The 16,236-nt window shown below is 44.6% G+C and overlaps 2 protein-coding genes across 4 annotated transcripts; one reads left to right on the plus strand and one right to left on the minus strand.

Moving 5' to 3' along the window:
• Window positions 1–111: 111 nt before the first annotated feature.
• On the minus strand, window positions 112–9,280 carry TMX2 (thioredoxin related transmembrane protein 2). Of its 3 annotated transcripts, none has more exons than XM_082626681.1 (8): window positions 9,012–9,261; window positions 3,851–3,911; window positions 3,268–3,381; window positions 2,924–3,000; window positions 2,582–2,688; window positions 2,340–2,405; window positions 2,131–2,260; window positions 112–995 (listed from the first exon to the last, which is right to left on the minus strand). In XM_082626681.1, the coding sequence occupies exons 1-8, from the start codon at window positions 9,198–9,200 to the stop codon at window positions 849–851; spliced, it is 891 nt and encodes a 296-aa protein (XP_082482807.1). In that variant the 5' UTR covers window positions 9,201–9,261; the 3' UTR covers window positions 112–848. The 3 variants fall into 3 exon arrangements, with proteins under 3 accessions (XP_082482807.1, XP_082482808.1, XP_082482809.1); XM_082626682.1 differs by lacking the exon at window positions 9,012–9,261 and adding an exon at window positions 7,812–7,891; XM_082626683.1 differs by lacking the exon at window positions 112–995 and having other exon boundaries at window positions 2,136–2,260; window positions 2,351–2,405; window positions 9,012–9,280.
• Window positions 7,978–16,219, plus strand: MED19 (mediator complex subunit 19). Its single transcript, XM_082626684.1, has 6 exons — window positions 7,978–8,925; window positions 9,620–9,867; window positions 13,685–13,941; window positions 14,089–14,185; window positions 14,501–14,595; window positions 14,696–16,219. The coding sequence occupies exons 1-6, from the start codon at window positions 8,912–8,914 to the stop codon at window positions 14,762–14,764; spliced, it is 780 nt and encodes a 259-aa protein (XP_082482810.1). The 5' UTR covers window positions 7,978–8,911; the 3' UTR covers window positions 14,765–16,219.
• Window positions 16,220–16,236: the final 17 nt, after the last annotated feature.

Here is a 16,236-nt window from a genome sequence, read left to right on the forward strand (position 1 = left end):
CGATGTACAGCATTTGGTGAAACTGATCAGGATGCCCTTTGAAATTAAGATGGACAACCCCTCTGCAGTTGTCTGGCTTTACTAATACATGAATAACACACAAAGGCGCAATCAAAAGTAAGTCCCAGTCTCTTTATTATGGAAAACCATCAACTGGGTGTGGGGAGGACTAGGAGGGTGAGTGAGACCCTGCCCAGGGGCTTTCTCCTCCAGGGCCCACCACACAAAGGAAATCTCAAACTTCTATTCCCCTTCCTCCCAATCTCCATAAAATAGGGAGATTATTCAATACTATCTTCAATGAGAAAACTCTGTGGTTAAAGGTTTCTCCTTGGGACCAGTGACAAGCTTATAGTTTTTAAATATAGGCCACAGACCAAGTCAAAACGGCTTAAAGAAGCAAGAGTCTTGAGGGAAAAATCTTAGCACTAACTCTGCATCTTGGCCTGTTATGTTAGGGTTTAATCTAATCTAAGCAGGCTGTGTATATACACTATGAGGAATAATGAAACCAGAGTGTGATGGAGATGTGTGGGCAGCACACAGCAGTTGACACACTGGCCCCAAGCTTGGAAGGAAAGCATTTCCCCCTCCACCATGTAAGATCTTTCCCTCCTTCCAGTGAAATAGCAGACCACAGGCCTTCCTGGAGGATACCTGTCATTTCCCTGGATGACTCTTAAAAGTCAGAAGCAATATCCTGCCCCTCCTAGGCAGAGCCAAACAGGGAAAACATAAAAAAAAAAAAAAAACGGCCAAAGCCTCAGGCAACGCTTGTGGCTACAGAAAGGGCAGGGCCTCAGAGGTGCCTGGGATTGACAGGAGAGGAAGTGCTGAAGGCAGGGATCCTACTTGTCCTTCTTGCTCTCCTCATCTGGCACTGCAGTGGGCACTGGGGCCACAGGGTGCTCCTCGGGGATATTATCTCCAGCCTTTGATAGCTTCTTGGCCCGCTGATATAGCTCATTCAAGTTGAATTCTCGGATCACATTCTCCTGCGCAAAAGAGGTGCACACATCAGGGTTCAGGTTGGAAGGGGGTGTTATGTCTGGGAAGTAAGTACAGTTGACCCTTAAACAAAGGTGTGGGGTTGGGGCGCCAACCCTTCTTGCAGTCAAAAATCTACCTATAACTTATAGTCAGCCTTCCGTATCCACAGTTCCTCTGAATCCGTGGTTCCACACGTGCGGCGGCTTCAACCAACCTCATGGATCGTGCAGTGCTGTAGTTACTTTTTTTTTTTTAAATAAATAAATAAATTTATTTATTTATTTAGGCTGTGTTGGGTCTTTGTTGCTGCGCGCGGGCTTTCTCTGGTTGTGGCGAACGGGGGTTACTCTTCGTTGCGGTGCATGGGCTTCTCGTTGCGGTGGCTTCTCTTGTTGCAGAGCACGGGCTCTAGGCGCACGGGCTTCAGTAGTTGCAGCACCTGGGCTCAGTAGTTGTGGCTCACGGGCTCTAGAGCGCAGGCTCAGTAGTTGTGGCGCACGGGCTTAGTTGCTCCGCGGCATATGGGATCTTCCCGGACCAGGGCTCAAACCCGTGTCCCCTGCATTGGCAGGCGGATTCTTAACCACTGCGCCACCAGGGAAGCCCTGTAGTTACTATTGAAAAATGTCCACATAAGCAGACCCACACAGTTCTAACCCATTTGTTCAAGGGTCAATTGTATTTAGACACAGTCTAGGAAAGGAGGAAGCAAAGGACAGGAATCTACTCTAACCCAGCTGTCCTTTTGTGGGTACCTGGAAAAGTCAACTAATATTTACATATTATGTGCCAGTCACTGTGCCAAGAATTATGGTTATATTATTTAATGTAACCTGCAAAACAAAACCTGTGAGCCAAGCGCTACCATCTCCAATGTACTGCCAAGGAAAAAGACTATAGGTACAAGAGCCATTGAGACTAAATCTCAACAAATAATTGTTGCTCAGTACTAGCATGTCTGGCACATGATAGAAACAGTATAAATCTGCTAAGTGAACTCACGAATGAGGTCTAATAACTAGTCCACACTCTCAAAGCTTATGGGCAAGTAGCAGAACTAGGAATTAAACCCAGGTTAGGCTCTAAAACTTACCTACTGTTCCACACCCTCCTCCAAAACTTGCCCACTCTTTCATATACCTCAGAGAAAGTCCAAGAGACAGCTCGTCCTTTTTTGTCAATCTGTGGCCGCCGCATGACCTCCTTTCCCCCTTGGAATAGGATCAGGGTGGGGAGCTGCTTGGTGAGGGGTGACATGCTCACTTTGTACCTACAGGGCCCAGAAGGTACTCTGTAAATGCATCTGTGTATATCACTCTGAATGATCCCCTGCCCAGGCCCTCACGTACCGTGTACTAACATCAGTGTAGCGTCCAACGTCCACCTTCCCAAAATTTAGCCCTGTACAGTTGTACCTGAGAAGAATATATTATTTAACATGGTGAAAGAAGACAGAATGAATCAATGAAGTAGAAGTACAGATATTTGGGGGTGGGGGTGGGAGTGCCTTTGGTTGCAGTATGCAAAAATCAAGGCCAAAAACAATGAGGGAAGGTATAATTTCTGCCATCCCTCCCTTTGTCCTACTCACTTGAGGGAGAGGTCAGCGTAGATAGGAGCAAATGACTGGCAGTCATTAGACCAATTGGCAAAGAACTCCACGATCCAAGTGACCCTCTTGTCCTGCTCCAGCTCTTCCTGTCACACACAGAGAACAAACAGTGAACCGGATTACACGGGCTCCTGGAAAGATTCAGACTTTAGCACCTAATTCCTCATCCTGGCTTCCCTATACGTCTCCTCTAGATCCCACAGTGAATGAGTGCCCTTGACTTCCATTCTGAAGCACTGTTGTTCCTCCTAGTGAGTAGAGAGCACAACTACAAAATCACCCACAAGGGACCCAAGAAACAGAGGGAGAAAGAGTACTCACATCAATGGTTTTATCATTGAAGTACTTGATGTACTCAGGGCCCATATACAATGGGGGTTTGCATGTCATCAGGAACACTAAACACAGAAAAAAGTTGTCACAGGAAACATATAAGGCCTTGGGCAGGGGATTTACTTTCAAAGCAACTCAAAGATTTCAAGCACCAAAGAGTGCATTTTGTGGACATACACAGACACATTCCCTTCCTCTTAAAATCTCTGTAGATTCTTATCATCTGAGGCTCACACATAATTAATTAGGTATAAGATATGGCAGAAGGTTATGGAGAACCTAGTTTGGGGATGGAATTTGGTTCCCACAACCAAGTCTTGCGGTCTCCTTACCTATGCAGAGTGTGAGATAAAGCAGGCCCACCCGAATATCCAGGCGGAAGAAAAGAATTGCGTTGGCCACTTTACTAAACATGAAGATGTTGCCGATATGTTGCTCCACGGTGACTGAAACACAGAGATGTCACAGGTCAGGCTGGGCTGCATGCTCCTATGACCTATTATTTGCCCCTCTTCCTGCAGTACTTTGAAATGGGAGATGGGGAAGAGGATAAAAGTCCAAGATTGGGCTTCCCTGGTGGCGCAGTGGTTGAGAGTCCGCCTGCCGATGCAGGGGACATGGGTTCATGCCCCGGTCCAGGAAGATCCCACATGCCGCGGAGCGGCTGGGCCCGTGAGCCATGACCGCTGAGCCTGCGTGTCCGGAGCCTGTGCTCCGCAACGGGAGAGGCCACAACAGTGAGAGGCCCACGTACCGCAAAAAAAAAAAAAAAAAAAAAAGTCCAAGATCAGATTCAGCCTTGGCACGGAATGAGGGACAAGTTCACCAAATAACGCCCCTCTCATAACATGGATGAAAGCACCTCAGAGGTCATTAGTCCTAATCTTGAGAGACAGAGAAGCAGGCTACACTTACTGGATCTGCGGTTCTTCATCATTACAATGGCACTGAGGAACATCAGGATCTCTACTTCTCTCTGGAACAGAATCAGAGTGACAGGAATGCCATGAACAGAAATGATTTGGGTGAGCAAGGGAGCCAAATATGTAATAAAAACCAACAGAGATCCATACTGGGAATGGTAACCATAGAGAAATAACTGGAGTCAGCTAAGGTGTAGTGGGGAAAACACCAGTCAGAAGATCTAGATTCCAGTTCTATCCCTGCCACAAACTGGCTGGTGCCCTTCAGCAAAGCACTTAACCTCTGAGCTTTGGTTTCTTTGACTGAATATTTCAAAATGGGGCTGTGAGGATTAAATAAGATGAGTATGAAAGAGTTATATAAAGTATATGGTATAAAACTGTAGATATTACAATCAACTCAGTGTGACCCTGGTAAAATAAAACTTTTCCAGGTAAACTTTCTCAGTAATATTCCATTAATACAACATATGGTTATTCCATTTGTTTTCATTTAAGTTAAACCATTCCTCTCCACCTAATATTCATAGTGATAATCCATGCACCTTTAATACAATTTGAGAGTTGAAGGAGGCCTTTCAAAGCTCTCGAAGATCGTTTTCAGGGCTTCCCTGGTGGTGCAGTGGTTGGGAGTCTGCCTGCAGATGCGGGGGACACGGGTTCGTGCCCCAGTCCGGGAAGATCCCACATGCCGCAGAGCGGCTGGGCCCGTGAGCCATTGCCGCTGGGCCTGCGCGTCCGGAGCCTGTGCTCCGCAATGGGAGAAGCCGCAACAGTGAGAGGCCCGCGTACCGCAAAAAAAAAAGAAAAAAAATATATCGTTTTCAGTACCCTTGGCTTACTGTTCTTTCTCACCTTCTAGAATGTAAGCTCCGTGTGAATGAGTGAGACAGACGATAAACATGACATAATTTCAAAGAGTAAAGACTACAATGAAGAGTAACAAGGACTTTGTGAGAGAAAGTACAGGGGGAGGGTCTGAGGCTTTCCATACCTTTCTGTTTATAATACAGGGATCCAAATCTTTACTTCAGACAGAACCAATTAACTGCGATTTACAGCTAGCAATCAGGGACTTAGGTTTTTAGCCTCAATCTCCAACAGAAAGCAACTGACTGGATTTAGAAATGAACATGTAAAGTGTGGGGAAGGGAATGTGACAGACCTTACTAAATATTACATCTGAGTAGAAATTAGTAAGAGTTTTCAAGAATGAAGTTGGATTAGAATTGGCACTTATAATTATGGAAAGATGAATTTAAAAAGGGAAGTATGCGGGCTTCCCTGGTGGCGCAGTGGTTGAGAGTCCGCCTGCAGATGCAGGGGACACGGGTTCGAGCCCCGGTCTGGGGAGATCCCACATGCCGCGGAGCGGCTGGGCCCGTGAGCCATGGCCGCTGAGCCTGCACATCCGGAGCCTGTGCTCCGCAACGGGAGAGGCCACAACAGTAAGAGGCCCGCGTACCACAAAAAAAATAAAAATAAAAATAAAAAGGGAAGTATGGCCAATCAGGAGACCAGAGATAGGACTAAAAGGAATATACTCTAAAGATAGAGAATGGGTCTGTGGTAAAGACTGGCCATGTATACTCCAAACCTTATTTCCTTTTTCTCCTGGGCATACTGCAGGTAGACTCCCTCCTTGCATCTAGGGAGAACTGTGTGACTAGTACTCCTAAATGGAATGTGAATGGAAGTGATGTGCCACTTCTGTGCCCAGGTGGTTAAGAAAGGGTATGTCTGCCCTTGCAGTTCAGCTTTCTTCATCTGCTGGCTTGATGATGCTGGAAGGATCTTAAGGCCATCAGTTGAAGACAGCATGAGACAGGGTTCCAGAATAACTATATAAACCTGAGCCCCCTTGGTTGTTCACTTGTTTATTCATTGTTTTCAAGCTTTTTATTAAGGAAATTTTCAAACATACACAAAAGCAGAGAGGATACTGAAGGTAGCAAAATATGCTACCCCAAAATATGCCACTTTGACATAAGGATTATTTTGAGTCTAAAGGCAATTCAGAAGAAGTAGAAGAAAAGCTCCGTGCCCTCTACCTATTTGTCGAAAGGTAGGACACAAATTCTCAAACGTATCCCTCCAACCTCTACCAAGAACAAAAATAATCAGGGGAGATAACTTTAGATCCTATCAGCCTGGAGACAGCACCAGAGGAATCTACATAACAAACTAGCCTTTATCTACCTTTAGTTTACCTTTCCACAGTTTTCTGCTCTTGCAAGCCTAAAACTCTTTCCTTCATCCTGTCATTTCTCCACAAACTTATTGTTCTTTGTTGAAGATGCCATATAAGCTGGAAGCCACCTCTTTGAGTTACTGATTTTTCCCTGGGTATCGCCCTTGTATACAAGTTATACATGTTAATAAACTTGTTTGTATTTTAATTGTCTTAAAAAAATTTTTTTTTTCCTCTCACTGTCAGCCTCCCCCATTGTGGAGCACAGGCTCCGGATGCTCAGGCTCGGCGGCCATGGCTCACGGGCCCAGCTGCTCCACGGCATGTGGGATCCTCCTGGACCGGGGCACGAACCCGCGCCCCCTGCATCGGCAGGCGGACTCCCAACCACTGTGCCACCAGGGAAGCCCTAATTGTCTTTAATCTGTCTTTTATTAGGGGGTCTCAGGCAAGACCTCAGAAGGGTAAAAGGAAAATTCTTTTCTGACCCCTACAATACCTTAATAAACCCCTATTACTCAGCTTCAATAGTAATATTTTGCCAATATGGTTCAATTTCATCTATGCTACCCATTTCTTTTGCTGGAGAAACTTAAAGCAAATTCCAACTACATCATTTCACCTGTAAATACTTCAGTATGTATTGCTTACGGATAAGAACTTTTTAAAAAATTTTTATTCATTTATTTATTTATTTTTGGCTGCACTGGATCTTCATTGCTGCACATGCGCTTTCTCTAGTTGTAGCAAGTGGGGGCCACTCTTCATTGCGGTGTGTGGGCTTTTCATTGCGGTGGCTTCTCCTGTTGTGGAGCACAGGCTCTAGGTGCGCAGGCTTCAGTAGTTGTGGCATGCGGGCTTCAGCAGTTGTGGCATGTGGGCTCAGTAGTTGTGGTGCACAGGCTTAGCTGCTCCACGGCATGTGGGATCTTCCTGGACCAGGGATTGAACCCGTGTCCCCTGCACTGGCTCGTGGATTCTTAACCACTGTGCCACCAAGTTAAGTCCCAAGAACTTTTTTAAAACAAACCAAAATACCATCATCATACCTAACAAAATTAACAATAATTACTTATTGCTATCTAATACCTGGCCCTTATTCAAATTCAAAGAACAAAGTATTAGATTTTGTACAACTTTGTACAGTTGTTTGTTCAAATCAGGAACAAGCAAGCAAGAACCACAAATTGCATTTGGCCAATGTGTTTCTTTGGTCTTCTTTAATCTCTAAAGGATACCTGCTCTTCCTTTTTATCCCAGGCTATTTATCTGTTGAAGACCTTGAGTCATTTGCACTGTCAACTTTCTGACTTTCTTGGATTTGGCTGCTTGCATACTCATGGTATGTGTTCTGACGATGATGATCCTCTATTTCCCATATTTCTTGTAAAATGGTAATGAAATCTAGAGATGTGAATACAATGAAATCCAAATCTTTTGCCAAACATACATCATAGGAGGTACTAGGTACTCCCTACTGAATCACTTCAGAGGACATAGCAACCTTTCATTTGATGGCTTTAGATGATCATTGTCTAGATTTATTATTTCATTAGAGAATGCTACATGACTTTTAAATGCTATCACTCCTTCTGTATTAGCTCAAATTTTTCTATATCAATTATTTGGTTACTCTGACAGTATGTAAAGGAAAAGCAAAATACTTGATTCTTTCTTTTTATTTAATAAAACAGAAATAAACTTTTATTCTGTTAAGCCACTGAAATTTTTAAGTTTACCCGTTATTGCTAACATTATTTACCTTATATTCTAACTTCCAAATCACCAAGGTAAATCAGCAAAACACAGATTTTCCAGGAAAACAAACACTGGCCATAAACCCTACATAGTTTAAAAACAAAAAACATAACAGAGTAATATAAAAATATAAAACCTTACAGTATTTTGCACATAATTAAGACAAGAGTATACAGAGAAATTTATTGTATAAAAGGTCCCTCCTTTTATTAAAATCTTTATTACTATCCACTTATATGTTTGAGTCTCATTTTGGTTAAAGTGGTATAGATAAAAATAGAATCTTTTGAAGTAGCATGGCTACATTTGAGCTAATTAATAACACTGGGAAAGGACAGAGGAAATATGAAAAAGTAAACAAGGGATAGAGAATAAAAGTAAGGAAGGGGGTTCTGTTAAAGGTCAAGACTCATTTTGGGGCCTTGAAAAAAGGACAAAAACTCAGGTGATCCTCCTTTCTCAGAACACAGATGCGTCTACACAGCAGAGGTCAGAGAGCTTCAACTTATTTTTCTGAGTGGTCCCTCCACTCCAGCTCAGGGAATACTGCAAGAGGCTTGGGATAGATTTCTCTGCAATGTATTTTTTTACAATTCCATTTCAATAGTCCTAACAATTTTATTCATTTTTACATCCCCAGGATGCAGCACAGTGCCTAGCATTAACAGTCCTCACTCGGTAACTGTTAACTGAATTAAGCAATGGCTGACAGAGCGTGCTGGTACCATGGCCGAAGAGTGGTTTCAAGTCCTAGTCACTCACTAGTTGTGTGACCTTGGACAAGTCGCCTAACCACGCCTGGATCAATTTCTTCATCAATAAAACGAGAATACTACTTGCCTTGTTTAACTCACTGGTTCCTCAAAAGGCTTTACATAATGAGCAGCACTGGAAAACAGTGTACTTGCCTAGTTTGGGTAGGTCTGTTGTCGACTATGAACTGTGAGATGGAAAGGAGCTTGGACTCAAAAGGCAGAAGACTTAGGCTGTTGTGCAGGCTAACCGGATGTTTTCCCATCCTAAACAAGAGGTTTAGGCTCGATGACGATCCACGCCCTACACTCCTAATAGTCTGTTAAGTCCGCTAGAGGCTCGGAACCTCAGATGTTCTCAAAAAGGTAAACCTCGGGGCTCCCGGATGCAATCACAGGGGCAGGGGCAGGGACAGTCAAGGTCGCGGGGTCCTAAGGCGGGGGTCGCTCACCCAGTCAAAGTCACACGGGTTACCGTCTTCGCGTTGCGTAGGGAGACTGTGGCAGACAGGGGGCAGCTTCCTCACGAGTAGAAAGGCAGCAGAGAGCAGGGCTGACAGAAGGTAGTAAGGTCGGGCCAGCCATCGTGAAAGTCGCGGCACCGAAAACACTAGAGCAATTAAAGGTGCCAGGACCGCCATCTTTCCGGCCCTTGGGGCGCCGACCGCTCTTCGGCGTCCGTAGGTCTGGTCCCGCCTCTCCCACCATTGAGGCTTCCATTGGGCCCAATGTCGGATGCACCGCCTCTGGACCCGGAATTAGATCTCTGATTGGCCTCTACGGCAGGTAAAAACTGAGAAAGGGATTTGATACTTTATTGGCTAACCTAGCTGTCGCTTTTTCTACGTGTCATATTATTGAATATACGACAGTGGAGAACGGAGGTAGGAGGAGAATTTAATAAAGGTAGGTAATACTTCCGGAAAGTTCTCAGAAGGCGCCGGAAGTAGTTAACGGAAGAGGGTAGGCAGGGCTCGAGGGAATCCAATGGTAAGAGGCTCCTGGAGAAAGGGGGCGGTACCCCAGGAAAAGATTGACCAATGAAAATCATTAACGCCAGACACCGGGACATCGCCGGGGCAGAGGGGACGATGGAGAATTTCACGGCGCTGTTCGGGGCTCAGGCTGACCCACCGCCGCCCCCGACCGCACTCGGCTTCGGAGCTGGAAAACCTCCACCCCCACCGCCTCCTCCTCCGGGTGGAGGGCCCGGCCCGGCCCCGCCCCCAACCGCGGCCTCGGCCCCTTCCGGCGCTGACAAGTCAGCGGCAGGTTGTGGCCCCTTCTATCTAATGCGGGAGCTGCCAGGTGAGTACGAGGCCTGGCCAAAGCCAGCCAGTCAGATCATAGTGAGGAGGGAATGGGCGTGGCTCTCAGCCGGCTGGCGGAGGTGAGGGGTAAAGTAGGCGACGCGTGTGGGGATTCCAGAACTGTATATCAGAGAGGACTCTGAGGATTCAGAGGCAAAGGGATGACATGAATTCTTGGGATGGATTGGGAATGAGAAGAGTGGATATCCGTGACCACCTTTCACGCTCTGTCGTGCCCCTGTCCCTGACAGTGGTTTATGGCTCCCTAAAAATTATCCAGAGTTTGAGTTTGCAACTTGAGAGTTCTGATTTAATATCCTTGCGAACTTAGTTTCAAATCTGCCTCAAACTTCCTGTTGGTTTGGGGCGTGTTGCCTTCCTTCCTTCTCTGGGCCTCGGCGTTTCCTCATCTGTTGGAAGTGATTAGAATTTTTTAAAATAAATTTATTTAATTTATTTATTTTACTTATTTATTTTTGGCTGCGTTGGGTCTTCGTTGCTGCGCGCGGGCTTTCTCTAGTTGCGGCGAGCGAGGGCTACTCTTCGTTGCGGTGCGCGGGCTTCTCATTGCGGTGGTTTCTCTTGTTGCGGAGCACGGGCTCTAGGCGCGCGGGCTTCAGTAGTTGTGGCTCGCGGGCTCAATAGTTGTGGCTCGTGGGCTTTAGAGCTCAGGCTTAGTAGTTGTGGCGCACGGGCTTAGTTGCTCCGCGGCATGTGGGATCTTCCCGGATCAGGGCTCGAACCCGTGTCCCCTGCATTGGCAGGCGGATTCTTAACCACTGGACCACCAGGGAGGTCCTCAAGAGTCATTCTGGATGTGTTAAGTCTCCAGGATGCCTTTTAGTTCATCCCAAGTCCTACTGCTACATCAAGAGCTGAGAGAAATAATAATGAATATTTTTACAGACTTTGAGGTTCACAGTGCAGTTATTTATATTATAGTATTTAATACTTAAATAGTCCCTTGAGATAGGCATTGTTATCTGCATTTTATAGTTGAAAAAACTGAAGCAAAGACTTCCCTGCTGGTCCAGTGGTTAAGAATCCGCCTTCCAATGAAGGGGATGCAGGTTCAGTCCCTGGTCGGGAAACTAAGATCCCACATGCTGCTGGGCAACTAAGCCCACGCGCCGCAATTACTGAGGCCCCGCGCACGGCAACGAAGATCCCGCCTGCCGCAACTAAGACCCGACGCAGCCAAACAAATAAATAAATATTTTTTAAATCTTAAAAAAAAAAACCTGAAGCATAGCGAGGTTGACTTGACTTTAGTTAATTAGTGGTTGATGTCTACCAGCAGTTTCTTTAACCTTAACCTGTTCTGATTGTACCTATTTACATCAATCACTTGATAGATATTGACTATCCGTTCTGGGCAAACACTGGGTGTGTAAAAAGGGAGCATGTGATGAGAAGGGGATAGAGATCAGTAAGTTTGGTCCTTGCTTTTAAGCAGCTAATTTTACTTAAGAATTAAAAGTATGTCGTTTAAAGATAAAGTAGTGACTGTTATTTCTTGTCAGGATCAATGTCATTATTTTCTGGTCATGCCTCACATACAACTACTAAGAACTGCGTAATGGTTTTCAAAATGTGTTTCTTGTTGTTCAACGTGACAGCAAGAATAAGTTGTCACTTTAGCTGGACTTCAAAGAATTCATACTGGTGAGGAAAATTAGGAAGAATTTTCCTATAATTAGGTCAATTTTTCTAAAAGAAATTTTCTAAAAGGAAACAATATGAGGGGTATCTTTTTCAGGAGGTGATGGATACCCGTTTGGATGGATCAGAAATTTTACATAGGGGAGTAGCAGTTGGTCAGGCCCCAAAGCTAAGTTACAGTAAGATGTGTTTAACTGTGAGTGACAGTCAAAAGAATTTGAGCTTTTTCCTGAGGGAATAGGAAAGCATTGAGATATTTGAACTGAGTACTGCTTCTAAAGATATCTGGAGAATGTGGGTACCATGTACTAGAATAAAGGAACCATGAGTGAGGTGGGGAAGATTTGGAGTTAAAAAAAAATTAAATCTGCAGTGAATTAACTAAGACAATGTTGGAAATGGAAGATTAGTTTTCAGGAGAGGAAACTGAAGAAGAGAGATTTATAAGTCATCTTCATAGAACTGATGGGCAAAACAGAAAGTTGGATGGACTCTTAAGTTAAAGAATTTACAAAAAAGCACAGAGTGCCTTTTCACCTGAGCCTTGAGAATAATCATCTGGAAGGAGAGCTGACAGAGAGGAAAAAAATCAGGATACTCTTAATGGCAGGAAGCAGTGCTGAGTTATGAGAAGTACCGGGGCACTGAGTCTCCTTCCATTACCGTGGACCACTCTTCTGAGATATTTGGCTTGGGAAGACAAAGGAAAAGAATAACGTAAGGCCTGAAGGTGGGGAGGAAAAATACATTGTTCATTGAATATGCGCTGAGCACCAGTGGTCCGTGAATGAACAAGGCATTTTCTCTGTCCTCAGCGGGCTCATAGCTCAGAACCTGAGTTTTATCAAGTGAATGATTATAAACAAGTCACTTCTGTCATTTGTACCCTGAGTGTTCATCATAACTATACATGAAATTGTAGGCTAGATATTTCTACCCTCGCCACTGGACCCTAGTTAAATTACTCATAAGTTTGTATTCTTTCAAAAAAGCCAGCCGTGAAATGTTTATACTAATAATGCCTTCCATTTATATAATACTTTATACTTTTCAATATGTTTTCATTTGAACCTTAAAAAAAATTGTGTAATTAAGGTAGCTTTTACCCCATTCCATAGATAAGCGGAAACTGAGACATAGAGGACGGCTAGGATTAGAAGTCTAGTTGCCCAGCTTCTAATCAAACATTTCTTTCTTCTAGGCAAAGCTATCATATTTGGTATTATTAGGAAGACTAAAGATGGTGGTAACAAAAGTTATGCAGCAGTAGCTAGAAAAATCTCCTGTTTTTCTCTGTAAAGGTGATTAGTGTTTCTTGCTAGTTTTAAAAAAAAAAAAAAAAAAGGAAGCAAGACACTCAAGCCACTGGGTCATATTTGACCCTAAGTTTGGTTGTAGCTCAGCTGTGAGGTTATATTATTCTGGTCATGGCCAAAAGTATAAATTCTCATTAGTACATTTATGAAACACAGAACAGTGCACAGTGCTTAGCACAGAGTATAAGCATCATGTAAGTTATTACTCTGGCTAGTCCGAGTGTATCCTTCATTGGGTTAAAGCAGTTTCCACTGCTGCCCTATTTGGATTTTTGCCTATTTTTTCTCCTTCGCATTCCAACCTACCATTCTATAGTATTATATTTTTAGTGTTTATTGTATGTTATTTACTTTTGCTATTTCTTACTTTTTAAATAAAGTTATTTATTTATTTTTGGCTGCGTTGGGTCTTTGTTGCTGCGTGCGGGCTTTTCTCTAGTTGTGGCGAGCGGGGCTACTTCTCGTTGCGGTGCGCGGGCTTCTCATTGCAGTGGCTTGTCGCGGAGCACGGGCTCTAGGTGCGTGGGCTTCAGTAGTTGTGGCGCGCAGGCTTAGTAGTTGTGGCGCATGGGCTTAGTTGCTCCGCAGCATGTGGGATCTTCCTGGACCAGGGATCGAACCTGTGTCCCCTGCTCATTAGCAGGCAGATTCTTAACCACTGCGCCACCAGGGAAGCCCTACTTTTGCTATTTCTTACTTTAAAAATAACTTGTATTTATTTATTTGGGTAATTCTCACTTAAAAGATTTACTTTCCCTTCTGGGTCAATGACTTAAAAAAAAATTCTCTCCTCTTGGTACTAATTTTTCTTATGATTATTCTCCCTGTATCTTCCAGGCAGCACAGAGCTGACAGGCAGCACTAATCTGATCACACACTACAACCTGGAACATGCCTATAATAAATTCTGTGGGAAGAAAGTGAAGGAGAAGCTAAGTAACTTCCTGCCTGACCTGCCAGGGATGATTGATCTGCCTGGTTCCCATGACAACAGCAGCCTCCGCTCCCTCATTGAGAAGCCCCCTATTCTTGGTGGCTCTTTTAATCCTATCACAGGGACCATGCTGGCTGGCTTCCGCCTCCACACAGGCCCGGTGAGTCCCCTCATGGGGAGGCCTGAAAGGCACGGAGGTGGTTTTTCTGTCTACCTCTGTTCCTTCGTAACTTACTGAGCAGAACAGATGATGGGAGCAGGGGATTTCCTCCCTCTGCTCACCTGGACCTTCCTTTGGTTCCTTCAGTTGCCAGAGCAGTGTCGTCTGATGCACATTCAGCCTCCCAAGAAGAAGAATAAGCAGAAGCACAAACAGAGCCGTACCCAGGATCCGGTCCCCCCAGGTAAGAAGTGGTTCTCTTCAAAGCCAGAAAACCGGACGTTCTGAATCTGTTTTGACCTTCCTCAGTTAAAAACCCAGTCAAATTCCTTATGAGCCCTGGACTCCCAGATTCTCCTTAAAGAAGAAATTGACATAATGTGGGTCTCCTGGGCAAGTAGGAACTTGGGACAGGAGCTTAAGCAGTGCCTCCAAATCCTTTCTGGTCATTTGAAGAAAAGCAGTTGCCCTCGACTAGGGGTCTTCCTCTAGTCTTCAGACTTACGGCGGTGGAGAATTTTGAGCTCGACAGGTGATAGGCTCCTCATCTCTCCTACAGAAACACCATCTGATTCAGATCACAAGAAGAAGAAAAAGAAAAAAGAAGAGGATCCTGAACGGAAACGGAAGAAGAAAGAGAAGAAGAAAAAGAAGGTATGGGAGCGGCTGGTGTCTGCAGCCCGGTGAGTTTTCCCATCTCACTCATCCTAGGTGGAGTCTGGCTCTCTTACTCTTGCTCACTTTTCTTCCCCAGAACCGACACAGCCCCGACCACCCAGGCGTGGGCAGCTCTCAGGCCAGCAGCAGCAGCAGCCTCCGCTAGCAGGACCAGGGGACTCTGCCAGGAGGACCTTCCTGCTGTACTGAACCCACTGACAAAAGCTGCCTTCCAGGCTCTTGGTCACCGCCTTGGGAGCATCCCCTGCAGCTGGGACAGAAGCCAGCTCCTGCTGTGCTCAGTTAAGATGAACACGTTGTAAAAGAGAAGGGCTATGCTTTTGTAAGCCTCAGCCCAGTTTGCTTTCTCATGGACATCTCTTCCTCTCCCAGGAAGCTTTCTTTTCATCTCTTTTGTGCCGTTTGTCTGATTTAGGACTTTATCTGATTTTTTAGGATTTTTATTTTCTTAAAATTGCATTTATCAAACTGGCTGAAGTGTGGCTGCCTGTTAAGAGGTAAGTGCCTTTCTATGAGAGTCAGGGTTTAAGCCAAGGCATGCTAAGGTCTGAGGGGATTGGGGTCTTGTATTACATCATCTCATCAGTAGGCAGGGAAACAACCAAAATGAGATGGGGGGACATGGTCCAAAGGCGAGGCAGAGTTTGCTGATACCTTTCCACAGCAGACACGTAACACTCTGCCTGTGATGTTGAGAACCAGTAACCTGGATGATCTTCAGGCTCTGTCTCGAGGAGTGGATTCACGTAGGGCTCAGCTGTGTTCTGGGTCCATTTTGTGTTGAAACAGAGTAGCCAACGGAAGAAGCACCCACAGTTACCAACGTATTTCAGCAAGGTTGCTTCTTGGTCAAGCCTATCATTTTTTGAAATAAACCTCTGGCAAGCAAAGGTAAATGCTTCTCTTTATAATAAGAACTTTTGACCTGCCCCATTCCTTAAGACAATGAAATTACTTGGCCAACGTGAAAACATTTCTAAGACAGCAAAAAAAAAAAGGTAGCCTAAACTAGCAAAATGTAAAATAAATCCCTTCAGTCTTTGCAGCAGGCCAGATAACCAGAAACATCCATGAGAAAACAAGCTAATGTAATCTGACTTTAAGCTCAGTTCGACACAGAACAGGTTGCCGTGAGCCAAGATTGTTCACCTAGATCAGCAGGTGGAAAACCACTCATTCAGCTCGTTTTAACTAGGATTTCAGAGCAAGAGTTTATATACTTAAGTTATGGACAGTGAAAATAAAGGGTTCAGGCCAATTTTCTGAGATTTAGTATCTGAGGGTGCCTTTTTAAAATTAGGGCACAGCCTTTTGCTTTCGACAAACGGAAGAGACAATATGAGATGTCAGACTGCCACCCATATATCCCTCTAGTCTATCTGCCTTTAACAGGCTTTCATCCTGTGATCATCCACCGGCTCACCTTTGACTACATCCAAAATGAGCTTTATTTTCCAGAGACAAAATTCTGTATTAAAGAACAACTGTGGCAAAAGTCAAGAGCTCTCTAAGCTTTGAAATGACATGTTTTGGTGGTTACAAAAGACCTTTTTCTGAAACATTTAAATCACTGAAATAAAAACAGGACCTCTTGTTTTAAGTGGTTATTTTCACTAT

This window comes from Mesoplodon mirus (assembly GCF_964341445.2).
Source record: "Mesoplodon mirus genome assembly, chromosome: 7".
NCBI classification, from domain to species: Eukaryota; Metazoa; Chordata; class Mammalia; order Artiodactyla; family Ziphiidae; genus Mesoplodon; species Mesoplodon mirus.